Source organism: Stenella coeruleoalba (assembly GCF_951394435.1).
Source record: "Stenella coeruleoalba genome assembly, chromosome: 12".
Taxonomy (NCBI): domain Eukaryota; kingdom Metazoa; phylum Chordata; class Mammalia; order Artiodactyla; family Delphinidae; genus Stenella; species Stenella coeruleoalba.
The window spans coordinates 40,009,902-40,023,127 of record NC_137158.1 but is presented as its reverse complement, the minus strand read 5'-3'; the positions used below and the strand labels follow the sequence as shown (position 1 = coordinate 40,023,127).

General features: G+C 35.4%; 1 protein-coding gene across 2 annotated transcripts in view; it reads left to right on the top strand.

Moving 5' to 3' along the window:
* SNX3 (sorting nexin 3) overlaps positions 1 to 12,352 on the top strand; it is a 43,717-nt gene extending 31,365 nt beyond the window's left edge. For both annotated transcript variants that reach the window (XM_079938626.1, XM_079938627.1), the window contains 3 exons: positions 1,715 to 1,810; positions 10,125 to 10,249; positions 11,602 to 12,352. In XM_079938626.1, coding sequence (XP_079794752.1) covers positions 1,715 to 1,810; positions 10,125 to 10,249; positions 11,602 to 11,707 — 327 coding nt within the window. In that variant the 3' untranslated portion in view covers positions 11,708 to 12,352. The remainder of the gene's footprint in view (positions 1 to 1,714; positions 1,811 to 10,124; positions 10,250 to 11,601) is intronic.
* Positions 12,353 to 13,226: the final 874 nt, after the last annotated feature.

The following is a 13,226-nucleotide window of genomic DNA, read 5'->3' as shown; positions in this document are numbered from 1 at the left end:
GTAAAGTAATTTGAGAGGAGGGAATTCAAAATGTAAAGTCTCACCTGCAGAAAACACTCAATTCTGTAAAGGCCTTTCTATCTTTAGACACTTACAAAGACTTAATATTTTAATGCGGAAGGGTGAACTTGGTTAAAAAGCCAATGGGTGAAATTAGAGAGAAATAATCCAGTGCTTGCTTTCTGGGAATTATCATCCTGCTCTCCAGGGGACCTAATTTTATTCCCTTTGGGGAGTGAGAATACCCCTCTGTACAGCAAGCCAGCATCTCTAAATATAAGCTTGACTTTTAGTATAATAAGAGTCTTGTTAGGTGCAATTTTGCTCTTAGTCATTAATACAATGAACAAATGTTGTGGTTACCTGGGAAAGAAAATTCAAGTGCTTTTAAACCTCTTGTGAGATTTGGTTTCATGCTTGAAACCTATACAGTGTTATGCCCAATAGCATCTGTAGAAGATTCCAAGCTATAAGGTATACTACATAGAGAAGTTAATACACATTGGAAAAAATTGAAACCACTGCAAAATGGGTTTAAGGTCCTGAATAAAAAGCTTTTCTTTTGCTGAATGACACTTACTAGTGGCATTAAGTTTAACAAATGATTGGAAGTTTCTTAGGGGTGAATTTTACATGATGATGATGTCCCTGTAAGAAGCCAGTCTTTCCTTCTGGTGACACTTTTTCTTTTCAGCTTTAAAACAGTTTGTCATTCTACAAGTGCAAAGACTGAATAAAGGACAAAATATAATCTGAGAGTACGTAGTATTAAATAGCATTTTCAGTATGGTATGGCATTAATTGTGTTAGGTCATTTCTGTCCCTACCAACTTTGTGATATTATATGCATTTTAAAATCTATTCTTGATTATAAAATTGTAGTGGTATACAGCTTCTGCTAATAGCCCTCAGTCGTAAACAATTTTAAATTGCATTTGGTAGTGTATTTTCTCTTTAGGATCAGTAAACGATAATAGAAATCTTTCTTATTACTTTAAGTTTAGAATTTGACCGAAGTAGTCTTTGCGTTCTTTCAAGAATAGTCTTCCATTCCGAGGTAACCTCAAGGTACTGGGCATTATGTTTTCAGTTCTTAAACTTGCCCTCAGCCTGTAAGCTCTGGATAGATAGACCTTATGTGTATGACTCCTAATTTCCTATTGGTGGTAAGAGTGCATTGCACTCTTTCCCTGCTGTTTTCTCGCATTTTTAAGAAGACTATTAAGAATAATTCTGTATTCTTTTCTTTCACTATGAAACATCTAATTTAGTCGTAATAACAAAATATTTTGTATTTCATTTCAAAGTAGTTAAGGTCTGTTTCCCCTATGAGCGTTGTATACTAAACTGTATAGCAATCAGAGCTAGCTTCATCTCACTCCTGACATTTTTACAGCTTACTGAAATAGAAAAACTGACCTATATTTATGTAACTGACGTCAGGCAGAATGACATCCAAAAGCATATGTACAAACGTGCATTTTAAAAGTTGTATTCTAGTATAAATAACATACTTTTTAACAGCCATGTAAAAAATGTACTTTTTTACATTTAAAGGTAAAATGTCATCTTAATAACTTTATGATTTTCTTATATTAACATAACTAGGCTTGCCATATTATCAATTTGACAAACAGGTCCTCCCCCAACCCCCCACTTTTTTGAAGTCACTATAACATGCTTCAACTTAGGAGTGATTTTCTGTTTGTTTCAGACAAATCTGCCTATTTTCAAGCTGAAGGAATCTACTGTTAGAAGAAGATACAGTGACTTTGAATGGCTGCGAAGTGAATTAGAAAGAGAGAGTAAGGTAAGAATTATTTGTAATGTGACTGTAAAACAAAACATTCCAAATTTTAACGTTTAAGACTTCTCAGGAGAATGATCTTGAATAAAGTGAGTAAAATAAAACATTTCTTTTTTTTTTTTCAAATAGTTCAATTTCATTTTACTTCATAGGAGATGGGGGAAGTGTGCAGTTTTTCCTTAGAACTCTTCCTTCTCATGTCTACTTCAGTGGCCCAGTTGAGGCCTTTGCTGACTCACACTTAGATAACTCTTCTTAGAACTTTCTTGCTATTGCTTCCTTCCTTTCCATGATCTTCCTGTCCCACCTTCCTCTCCTCCCCTTGCTAAATTTCTCTTCTTCAGTACATCTCCTATATCAGTGTATTTCCATTTTCTTTTTTACTGACACTATACTTTTTTTTTTTATCATCACACATTTACATATAACAGAAGTTTCATAAACCAATACTTACCTTACTCTGTGTGACAGGTACTGATATTCCTCAGATTAGCTTTTTAAATGATGGCCATGATCTACTGTTGGGTTGCTACCTGCAGTTTTAGAACACTGTCATATATCCTGATAATAATTGTCTTCTCTTAGAAGAAATTTGGTGGCTTTGGCTGCAACATAGAGAGAACAAGGTCTCATTCTAATGTCTCTTATTTCAGCCCTACATCAGAATGACATATATGGCATGGAGTCATGAAAAGTACACTCAGAATAGCGAAAAGTTATCTTGTGACTCAAGTGTAGTAGGATAAGAAGTGGGTATGGTAGGAGCCCTGAAGTAGGTTAAGGCTAACTCGTTCTCGCTTCTGAAGCATACTAAGGTAGAAAAGGAAGGAAAACGTCCTTAACCAGAAAAATGTGGCTGGATACAAGAGCAACATATACCAATCATAGCATTCCATCCAAAATGGAAAAACAGTTTTACTCCAAAGAATATCCAAGTATAAAATACTTACAGATAAAACTGGAAATATAAGACCCATGTAAAGAAAACTTTAAAACTTCATTGAAAGATCAAAAGAAGACCATAATAAACAGAAATATGACATTCCTGGTTTGGAATATTCACTTTTGAAGATTCATTTACTCTATAAACATTTGAGAGCTCATTCTGTGTGTTCTGTCAGTTGCAGACAGAACTGTGAACAAATGAAGGGTCCCTACTTTTATGGCACTTTATTGGGTAAGTTGGGGTAGTGGTGAAGGGAGACCAGAAAAAGATGGTAAGATATATAATATGTTAGATGGTAATATGCTCTAAAAATCAAAATTAAGGGAAATAGGGAGTGCCAGGAGAGCTACTGTCATATAGGATAGTCAAGGGAAGGCCTCTCTTAGAGGTGGGATTTTAGCAGTAGACCTGACAGAAATAAGGCAGTATCTCCTAATTTATTTATAAATTTGTAAAATTCTAATTCAAATCTTATTGGAGTTCTTTATAAACCTGCAGATTTATATAGAGCTTTAGAATCAGAGAAAGCTCAAGAATAGCCAAAAGTTATTTTTACCAATAATTTAGCACCTGCAGACGTCAGAGCATATGTTAAGACTATAGTAATTAAAACAATGTAGTATTGCTTTAGGTATGGACAAATAGATTAGCAGAATGTCAGAAAATTTAGAAGCTGACCACATGTTTACTAGAAATTTAGTTCATAACAAAAATAACATTGTCAGTTTGTGCAGAAAGGAATTTATATTCAGTAAATGGGGTTGAAACATTTGGCTATTTGGGAATCAAGATTTATAACTCACTGTATATAAATTACAGATGGTTTGAAGATCTAAATGTACAAAACAAGTTAGGAAAGTTTTGGGTAACAAAGAAGAAATTTTTTATGACCATAGGGAAAAGTGTCTTTTTTTCCCCCACCTTTATTGAGATAGAATTAACAAATAACATTAAGTTATATAACACAATGATTTGATATATGTATATATTGTGAAATGATTACCATAATAAAATTAGTTAATACATCTGTCACTTCACATAGGGGTTTTTGTTTTTGTTGTTTTGTTGTTGGTGGTAACATTCAATATCTCTTGAAACATTCAATGTTTCTCTTAGCAACTTTTAAGAGTACAATACAATCCTGTTAACTATAGTTACCATGCTATACATTAGATCCCAGAACCTACTCATCTTTTAACTGAAAGGTTGTACCGTTTGACCAATGTCTCCTCATTTCCCCCACCCCTCAACCCATCTACTACTCTCTGTTTCTGTGAGTTCAGCTCTTTTAGATTCCACATATAAGTGAGATCATATAGTATTTGTCTTTTTCTGTCTGATTATGGGAAGAAGTGTCTTGATAGGCTTGTGGCTTTGCTTAACATAGCACCTGGCACACTGGAGTGTTTAATACGCATTTCATGAATGTATACATCACTTTTTATATGACAGCTTTATTGACATAATTCACATGCCATACAATTCACCAATTTAAAGTGTACAATTCATTAGCTCTAGTAGTTTTCTGGTAGCATCTTTAGGATTCTCTATGTATAGTATCATGACATCTGCAAACGGTGACACCTTTACTTCTTCTTTTCTGATTTGGATTCATTTTATTTCCTTTTCTTCTCTGATTGCTGTGGCTAAAACTTCCAAAACTGTTTTGATTAAGAGTGGTGAGAGTGGGCAACCTTGTCTTGTTCCTCTTCTTAGTGGAAATGCTTTCAGTTTTTCACCATTGAGGACGATGTTGCCTGTGGGTTTGTCATATATGGCCTTTATTATGTTGAGGAAAGTTCCCTCTATGCCAACTTTCTGCAGGGTTTTTATCATAAATGGGTGTTGAATTTTGTCGAAAGCTTTCTCTGCGTCTATTGAGATGATCATATGGTTTTTCTCCTTCAATTTGTTAATATGGTGTATCACGTTGATTGATTTGCGTATATTGAAGAATCCTTGCATTCCTGGAATAAACCCCACTTTGGTAAATTAGCAGGATACAAAATTAATACACAGAAATCTCTGGCATTCCTATACACTAATGATGAAAAATCTGAAAGTGAAATCAAGAAAACACTCCCATTTACCATTGCAACAAAAATAATAAAATATCTCGAAATAAACCTACCTAAGGAGACAAAAGACCTGTATGCAGAAAATTATAAGACACTGATGAAAGAAATTAAAGATGATACAAATAGGTGGAGAGATATACCATGTTCTTGGATTGGAAGAATCAACATTGTGAAAATGACTCTACTACCCAAAGCAATCTACAGATTCAATGCAATCCCTGTCAAACTGCCACTGGCATTTTTCACAGAACTAGAACAAAAAATTTCACAATTTGTATGGAAACACGAAAGACCACGAATAGCCAAAGCAATCTTGAGAACAAAAAACGGAGCTGGAGGAATCAGGCTCCCTGACTTCAGACTATACTACAAAGCTACAGTAATCAAGACAGTGTGGTACTGGCACAAAAAACAGACACATAGATCAATGGAACAGGATAGAAAGCCCAGAGATAAACCCATGCACATGTGGTCACCTTATCTTTGATAAAGGAGGCAGGAATGTACAGTGGAGAAAGGACAGCCTCTTCAATAAGTGGTGCTGGGAAAACTGGACAGGTACATGTAAAAGTATGAGGTTAGATCACTCCCTAACACCATACACAAAAATAAGCTCAAAATGGATTAAAGACCTAAATTTAAGGCCAGACACTATAAAACTCTTAGAGGAAAACATAGGCAGAACACTCGATGACATAAATCACAGCAAGATCCTTTTTGACCCACCTCCTAGAAAAATGGAAATAAAAACAAAAATAAACAAATGGGACCTAAAGAAACTTCAAAGCTTTTGCACAGCAAAGGAAACCATAAACAAGACCAAAAGACAACCCTCAGAATGGGAGAAAATATTTGCAAATGAAGCAACTGACAAAGGATTAATCTCCAAAATTTATAAGCAGCTCATGCAGCTCAATAACAAAAAAACAAACAACCCAATCCAAAAATGGGCAGAAGACCTAAATAGACATTTCTTCAAAGAAGATATACAGACTGCCAACAAACACAGAAGGAATGCTCAACATCGTTAATCATTAGAGAGATGCAAATCAAAACTACAATGAGATATCATCTCACACCAGTCAGAATGGCCATCATCAAAAAATCTAGAAACAATAAATGCTGGAGAGGGTGTGGAGAAAAGGGAACGCTCTTGCACTGCTGGTGGGAATGTGAATTGGTGCAGCCACTATGGAGAACAGTATGGAGGTTCCTTGGAAAACTACGAATAGAGCTACCTTATGACCCGGCAATCCCACTACTGGGCATATACCCTGAGAAAACCATAACTCAGAAAGAGTCATGTACCAAAATGTTTATTGCAGCTCTATTTACAATAGCCCAGAGATGGAAACAACCTAGATGTCCATCATCGGATGAATGGATAGGGAAGATGTGGCACATATATACAATGGAATATTACTCAGCCATAAAAAGAAATGAAACTGAGTTATTTGTAATGAGATGGATGGACCTAGAGTCTGTCATACAGAGTGAAGTAAGTCAGAAAGAGAAAGACAAATACCGTATGCTAACACATATATATGGAATTTAAGAAAAAAAAATGTCATTAAGAACCTAGGGGTAAGACAGGAGTAGAGACACAGACCTACTGGAGAATGGACTTGAGGATATGGGGAGGGGGAGGGGTAAGCTGTGACAAAGCGAGAGAGTGGCATGGACATATATACACTACCAAACGTAAAATAGATAGCTAGTGGAAAGCAGCCGCATAGCACAGGGAGATCAGCTCGGTGCTTTGTGACCACCTAGAGGGGTGGGATAGGGATGGTGGGAGGGCGGGAGACGCAAGAAGGAAGAGATATGGGAACACATGTATATGTATAACTGATGCACTTTGTTATGAAGCAGAAACTAACACACCATTGTAAAGCAATTATACTCCAATAAAGATGTAAAAAAATAAAATAAAGTGTACAATTCAGTGGTTCTTACTATATTCACAAAGATGTGCAACCATTACTGTAGTCAGTTTTAGAACAGTGTAATCACACCGTAAGAGAAACCCCATACCCGTGAGTAATCACTACCAATTTCTCCTCACCCAGCCCTAAACAACCACTAATCTTTCTCTATGGATTTGCCTGTTCTGGGCATTTCATATAAATAGAAATGTAGAATATGTAGTCGTTTGTGTCTGGCTTCTGTCACTGGCTTCTTTCACTGAGAGTGTTTTCTAGGTTCATCCTATTATATTGTTAATCACTACTTCATTTCTTTTTATTTCCCCAAAATATTCTTTTGTATGGATAAACCACATTTTATTTATCCATTTATCATTGGCAGACATTTGGGTCATTCCTGCTTTTTGACTATTGAGAATAGTGCTGCTATGGGACTTCCCTGGTGGTCCAGTGGTTAAGACTATGCTCTCAATGCAGGGGGCCCGGGTTCGATCCCTGGTCAGGGAACTAGGTCTCGCATGCCGCAACTAAGACCCACGCAGTCAAATAAATAAATAAATAAATATTAAAAAATAGTAATAATGGTGCTGTGAACATTCATGTACAGGTTTTTGTATGGACATATGTTTGTATTTCTTGGGTACATACCTAAGAATGGATTTACAGCCATATGATAACTCTGTTTAACCTTTTGAGGAACTCCCAGACTTTTTTTTCCAGAACAGCTATACCATTTTTACATTTCCACCAACAATGTATAAAGGTTCCATGTTTTTCCACATCCTCACCAACATTTAATATTATCTGATTCCTTTATTATAGCTTTCTTAGCGTGTGTGAAGTGGTATCTCGTGGTTTTCATTTTCCTGATGGCTAATCATGTTGATCATCTTTTCATGTACTTATCAGCCATTTACATATCTTCTGTGGAGAAATTTTTTTTCAGATCCTTTGCCCATTTTATTGAGTTTCTTTTATTATTGAGTTGTATATAGAATATACTAAAAAAACAAAAAAAACCTCTTAAAAGTCCCTCATCAGATTTACAGTTTGCAAAAATCTTCTCCCATTCTGTGAATTGTTTTCACTTGATGTTGTCCTTTGACGCACAGTACTTCACTTTTAACATTAGGCCAGATAATTATTTTGGGCATTTAACCTGTGTGAAAGTTGTACATACATTAGTATTGCTAAGAACAATTAATCAAGTTGTTTTATTTATATATTAGTACTTTTAATTAAGATCTGTTATACTAGACTAGAAAGTAGATGAAATTTATTGTATTTACTGGTCATTATGGTTCAATCTTTTAGCTTTTTTTATTTCAGTATGCTTTCACTATATTATGCTGGCCAGATAGCCTTCTGTCCACTTCTTGCCCCACATACACACACATATCATCAGACTCATTACTTTTAAATCGGTGTAAGAATTCTAAGTAGATCTTTTCAGACTGCTTAAGCAAAAATAATTTGATGTTGAAGATCTTTGGGATCTTAGCTGGACAAACCACTCATGATTTTTGTAGGTGATTAATCCTGTTGCCTACAACCTTACCATCCATTTCAATGAGTATTTTGAGTATTAGTAAGAACATATCTCTACGGATGATAATACATAGTAATTTTTAATCTTATATTTCATGCTAAATTCTACCCTGAATTAATGGTGGTCATTTCGTTAACACAGTGGTTCTATATTCCTCTTTTTATAATAGCTTTATAGATACAGATGTTTTTTCCTGCCCATCATATAAACTATTCTGCTGGAGCTCAGCTAGTGGTCATGATCCCTGTTTTTTAATTGTAAGTTCCCTGCAGGTTTTAACTCTTCAACTTGACAAATGCTAATATAGGGGAGAGATTTAAGAATGTTAAAGCAAACTTGTGAAGACAAATCTTTAGATGTCTTAAGCATTGGGTATCTGGGGAGAGTAGCTCTAGGAAGGAATTACAAAGTTTATGTTGGGCATTGGTTTTGTGTTTCTTTTTAGCTCTTTGTTTTTTGCTGATCTGTAAGAAGTTGTATGATCTTTCCCTTTTTTACCTTGTTGAATTATCGTTTTAGGATAGAAACTCTGCATCAAGGGTTTTAGGTTTTACCTCTTAGAATATATATGATTTTATTACTGGTGTTTACTATTTATATTTCTCCTTGTTTGACTTGTTTGCCCACACCTTTTCTCTGTTTTAACATAAGATAAGGATTCACCTAAGTGGTTAGTCATTTAACAGATATTTGAGCTTCTGCTGTATGCCCAGCTTTTCTTAAAATAACCATAAAAAGCCTGAGACAAGGGTCCTTGATTTGAAAGCATTAATAGGATAGATTGGTGGTTCTCCACCAGGGGCAGTTTTGTTCCCCAGGAGACATTTGACAGTGTCTGGAGACCATTGTTATTGTCACAACTGTGGGGTGCCTACTGGCAGCATCTAGTGGGTAGAGGCCTGGGATGCTGTTGAATAGGTATTCTACGGTGTACAAGAAACCCCTCCCCCCAGTACATTATCTAGTTCAAAATGTTAATAGTGCCATAGTTGAGAAATTCTGAGATAGAGAACCCAACTAACCTGTGAAATAAATAGCTAGGTGCTATTTAATTCAAACAAATATTTGAGCTCCAGATAATTCCCAGAAGAGGGAGATCAGTCATAAGTTGTCCCTAGAGGAAAGTTAGGCTTTGACAGGGAAAATTTGGGATGTTCCTCTAGTGTGGGAAGGAAGAAATGACAGGTCTTTGGGGAAAGATAGGATAATGGGTTTGGGAGAAAGTTGACGTGCTTCTTAGCCTAGGAAATGGAAGAGTGGCAACAAGTAGAGTTGATTATTTTGTCATCACCTCAAAACACAGGTAGGAAAGATTATATGCAGATGGTATGAGGTGGAAGAAATTTACCACAGAATTCTTATCTGCCCATGCCAGAAAGAACATTGTTAGTATTTTACTTCTTCATTTAATTGAGAGTTGAGTTTGATCTCTTCAGTTACCATTGTAATAAAGCATTGTCTTCCCCAAGTGACATCAGAACTGTCTGAGGGGCATGGTAGCCTTTACTTCAGTATTGATTATTCGCTCTGTATACTTGTGCTTTGTTAAGTCCAGGAAAAATGAAAATGAAGCTGTGGGCCCTGCCATTGAGGAGCTTTGGTCTGATGGACTATTGTGGCATTTTGGTTATCTTGCCTCCAAAACATTGAATCATTTTTCAGTGTATTTTTATTGATTCCCTTTTACTGTATATTTAAACTAGTTTAACAATGGGATGGTTCTCATAGTGAAGATATACTTTGTCTTCATGCTATGCTCTCTAAATTTTCCCGACTCAGCCAGCATGTTCAAGAACTTTCTTTCCTTATCTTGTTTTAGGTTGTAGTCCCCCCACTCCCTGGGAAAGCGTTTTTGCGTCAGCTTCCTTTTAGAGGAGATGATGGAATATTTGATGACAATTTTATTGAAGAAAGGAAGCAAGGGCTGGAGCAGTTTATAAACAAGTAAGTGCTTTCTGTTCCTCAAGGTCTAAGAGTGAATAGTGTTCTGAGCTGTCTTTAGGTGACTGCTGTTTATTAATTTAGATATCAGACTAAACTGGTGCTTTTTCTTTTTGGTCATTTCCTAACTTTTTGTATCATTTAAACAAAGTGAAAACATATAACAAGTTGAATATCGTGATAAATATTAACACACTTGAGTAATACGAGTACCTTTGTGTTGACCTAAGTTTTGTATTTGTTTTTCTTGGTTAATTTATGCAAATTACGTTTAAAATTACAGCATTTAAAAAATAGTTTTACTTAGGATTCTTTCTGATTTAAGGTATGTTCTAGCATGAACAGTAAAACTTACAATATACTTGCAATCATTTTGATTGCAGATGGAAGTATCATCAGCATGTCTTGTGTAAAGGTGCACATTTAAAATTTTTGTGGCAAAATATATTCTTTTGAAAATGTAAGGAGACTGTATCATTTATCTTTTACTTTAGAAACTTAATAAACTCAAACTCTAGCTTTTAATTTTATTCCTATTTGAAATATAGCCTCTTTTTTTTTGGAAGAGTTATGCCTGGAAAGGGCTCACTATAATTGTGCATTTGGCCTTAAGTTTGACCAAATAAAGTCAACTCCTAGAGAATACGGTTGTGTGAGCTTATTTATTAGCAATACTTTAATTTTTATCTAGTAATTTGAAGATCTGTGAGTGGTAAACAGAGGGAAAGTTATACAAAGCCCTTAACTTTTAGTTATCTGAGAGCACACAACCTTCATTGTCTTCTTATGAACATACTTTCTTTTTGGAGAAGGCAGTGCTAGCTTGGATGTTTTTAAATTCTGAAATAAAGTCTAGTTGCTCAGTCTGATCTTGTGTTTAGTCTGATGGAAACGTTTAAAAGCAAGCAAAAAACAAAAACAAAAAAACCTGAACATTTGTGCCTATTTCTTAGTATTTTGGGGCTTTTATTGAACTTCAGTGTATTTCTAACTATAATCCTATATCTTTTCCTTCTTTAAAATGGATTCTTAGAATCAATGACATTGTTTCACTTTTAACATTAAAATTCATTTAGGTTTCTTACGAATATACCAACTAATATGTAAAGAAGTTAATTGCGTACATACGCCAGAGGCAGTGCAAAACTAGTGATTAAATGTTTTCTAAATTACCCTTATGATCTGAAGGAAAGAAAACATACTGTTAGTTGATAGACCATAGCTTTATGGGCAGTCCAGAATAACCCTTATTATTACTAAGTTGTTTGTGCTTCCTAACCTTAAAATGTGTATATTTGGTCCCCCTCCACCACTTTTATAAAATACTGGACTGAATTTGTATCTTTTATTCCTAGGGTCGCTGGTCATCCTCTGGCACAGAATGAACGTTGTCTTCATATGTTTTTACAGGATGAAATTATAGATAAAAGCTATACTCCATCTAAAATAAGACATGCCTGAAATTTGGCACGAAGGGGCAAGAAAAACTTTCCATGACTATTAATGATTCATATGCACCAGTGAAGAAGTTCTAACTAACTTTAGCATGCTGCACAAAAACTGGTATAATATGCCTTCAGTATACTAACACTCATATGCTCAGTTTTGTTCTGTTTTGTTTTGGCAGTTGACAAGAAGTTAATTTGCTTTCGTGAAAAAAATCTCTCATTCCAGCCTTTCTATATAAATAGTTCTTTCTTGCAGTTTTAATGTGGTACACACTCTAGCTTCACAAACCTGTTACTCTAGTATAACTTGCAGTGTCCTAACTAAAGTTACTCATTTGGTCTTACCTGCAGTTTTTGTGTCATGTTTGCTTCTTGAATCTGATTAATAGAATTTTTCTCTTATCCCCTTTTTAATACGTGGTGTCACTTGACCTAATTTATGTGTGGAATCACTACACATTGGTTTCCAGTACCCTACACGTAAGATACACACTTGTGTGCAGAAAGTATCTCCCTTCAGGCTTGTAATCCCCTTCACATGGAAGATCGGTGAGGGAAATCTTTATATTCTGTATAAAAACAAAATCAAATTTATATACTAAAATCATTTGTCTAAAAATTTAAGTTGTTTTCAAATAAAAATAAAAATGCATTTCTGATATGCACTGATTGTGTTGCTTCTGGCTTTTCTTTTCTCCCTTCAGAAGACTTTCCTACTTAACTCACTTGTTGAGAGGGATTATTTACTAATTATATACTTTACTCATTCCTGTAACTCCATTCCTCTTTAAGCAGTGGTGATATCAAATATGCTACTACCCTTTGAATGGGGCTATTTTCTTTTACACAACAAAAAAAGTGATGTACTAGGAAAAGCATTCCTTAAAGCTTACTGAGTTGTTATGAAGCACTTTGTGTATTTGGAAAATGCTCTATAATCTCAAGTCATTCTTTTCAAAAGGCCTTTTAAGATAAGTCAATAGCATGCCCCCTATTTTTCAGAAGAACTTTTTCCCTAGCTCATCTGAGTGACTTGTTTAAACTTAGCAAGGGTGTAATAACCGTTTTCTTAGTCAGCAGGTTCATGCTTTCTCTTTAGTTTGGTTTAGGATAGTGGCACGCTTTCTCCTCTTTAACCAAGGGAGAAGGGCAGTGTTCTAGCTGACTTGTATTATTGATAAGAAACCAGCAAATGCATGACTCCTTGCTGCCTAACTTGTGTTGCGGCCAGACCTTTACGGCCAGAATGTGGTCTCCAATTTGAATCTGCACAACATCTGGTGCTTGGGGAACCCATTGTGACCTAGAGTTAAACTCCAAGGTAAGGAAAGTTTGCCCTTGCACTCCAGAAGTGTCTCATGTAGAGACAGGTCAGTCCATTTGAGAGGAAATCAGCTTAGGCCTTGACCAAACTACGATGTCCCCCAAGCAGATGGATATCATAGGAAGAAGTCAGAGCTGCTCTGTAATATCTTTTGTTGCTTAAATATGTCACAGTTCCATAAAAGTACAGAGCTAAACAACTGTGAATT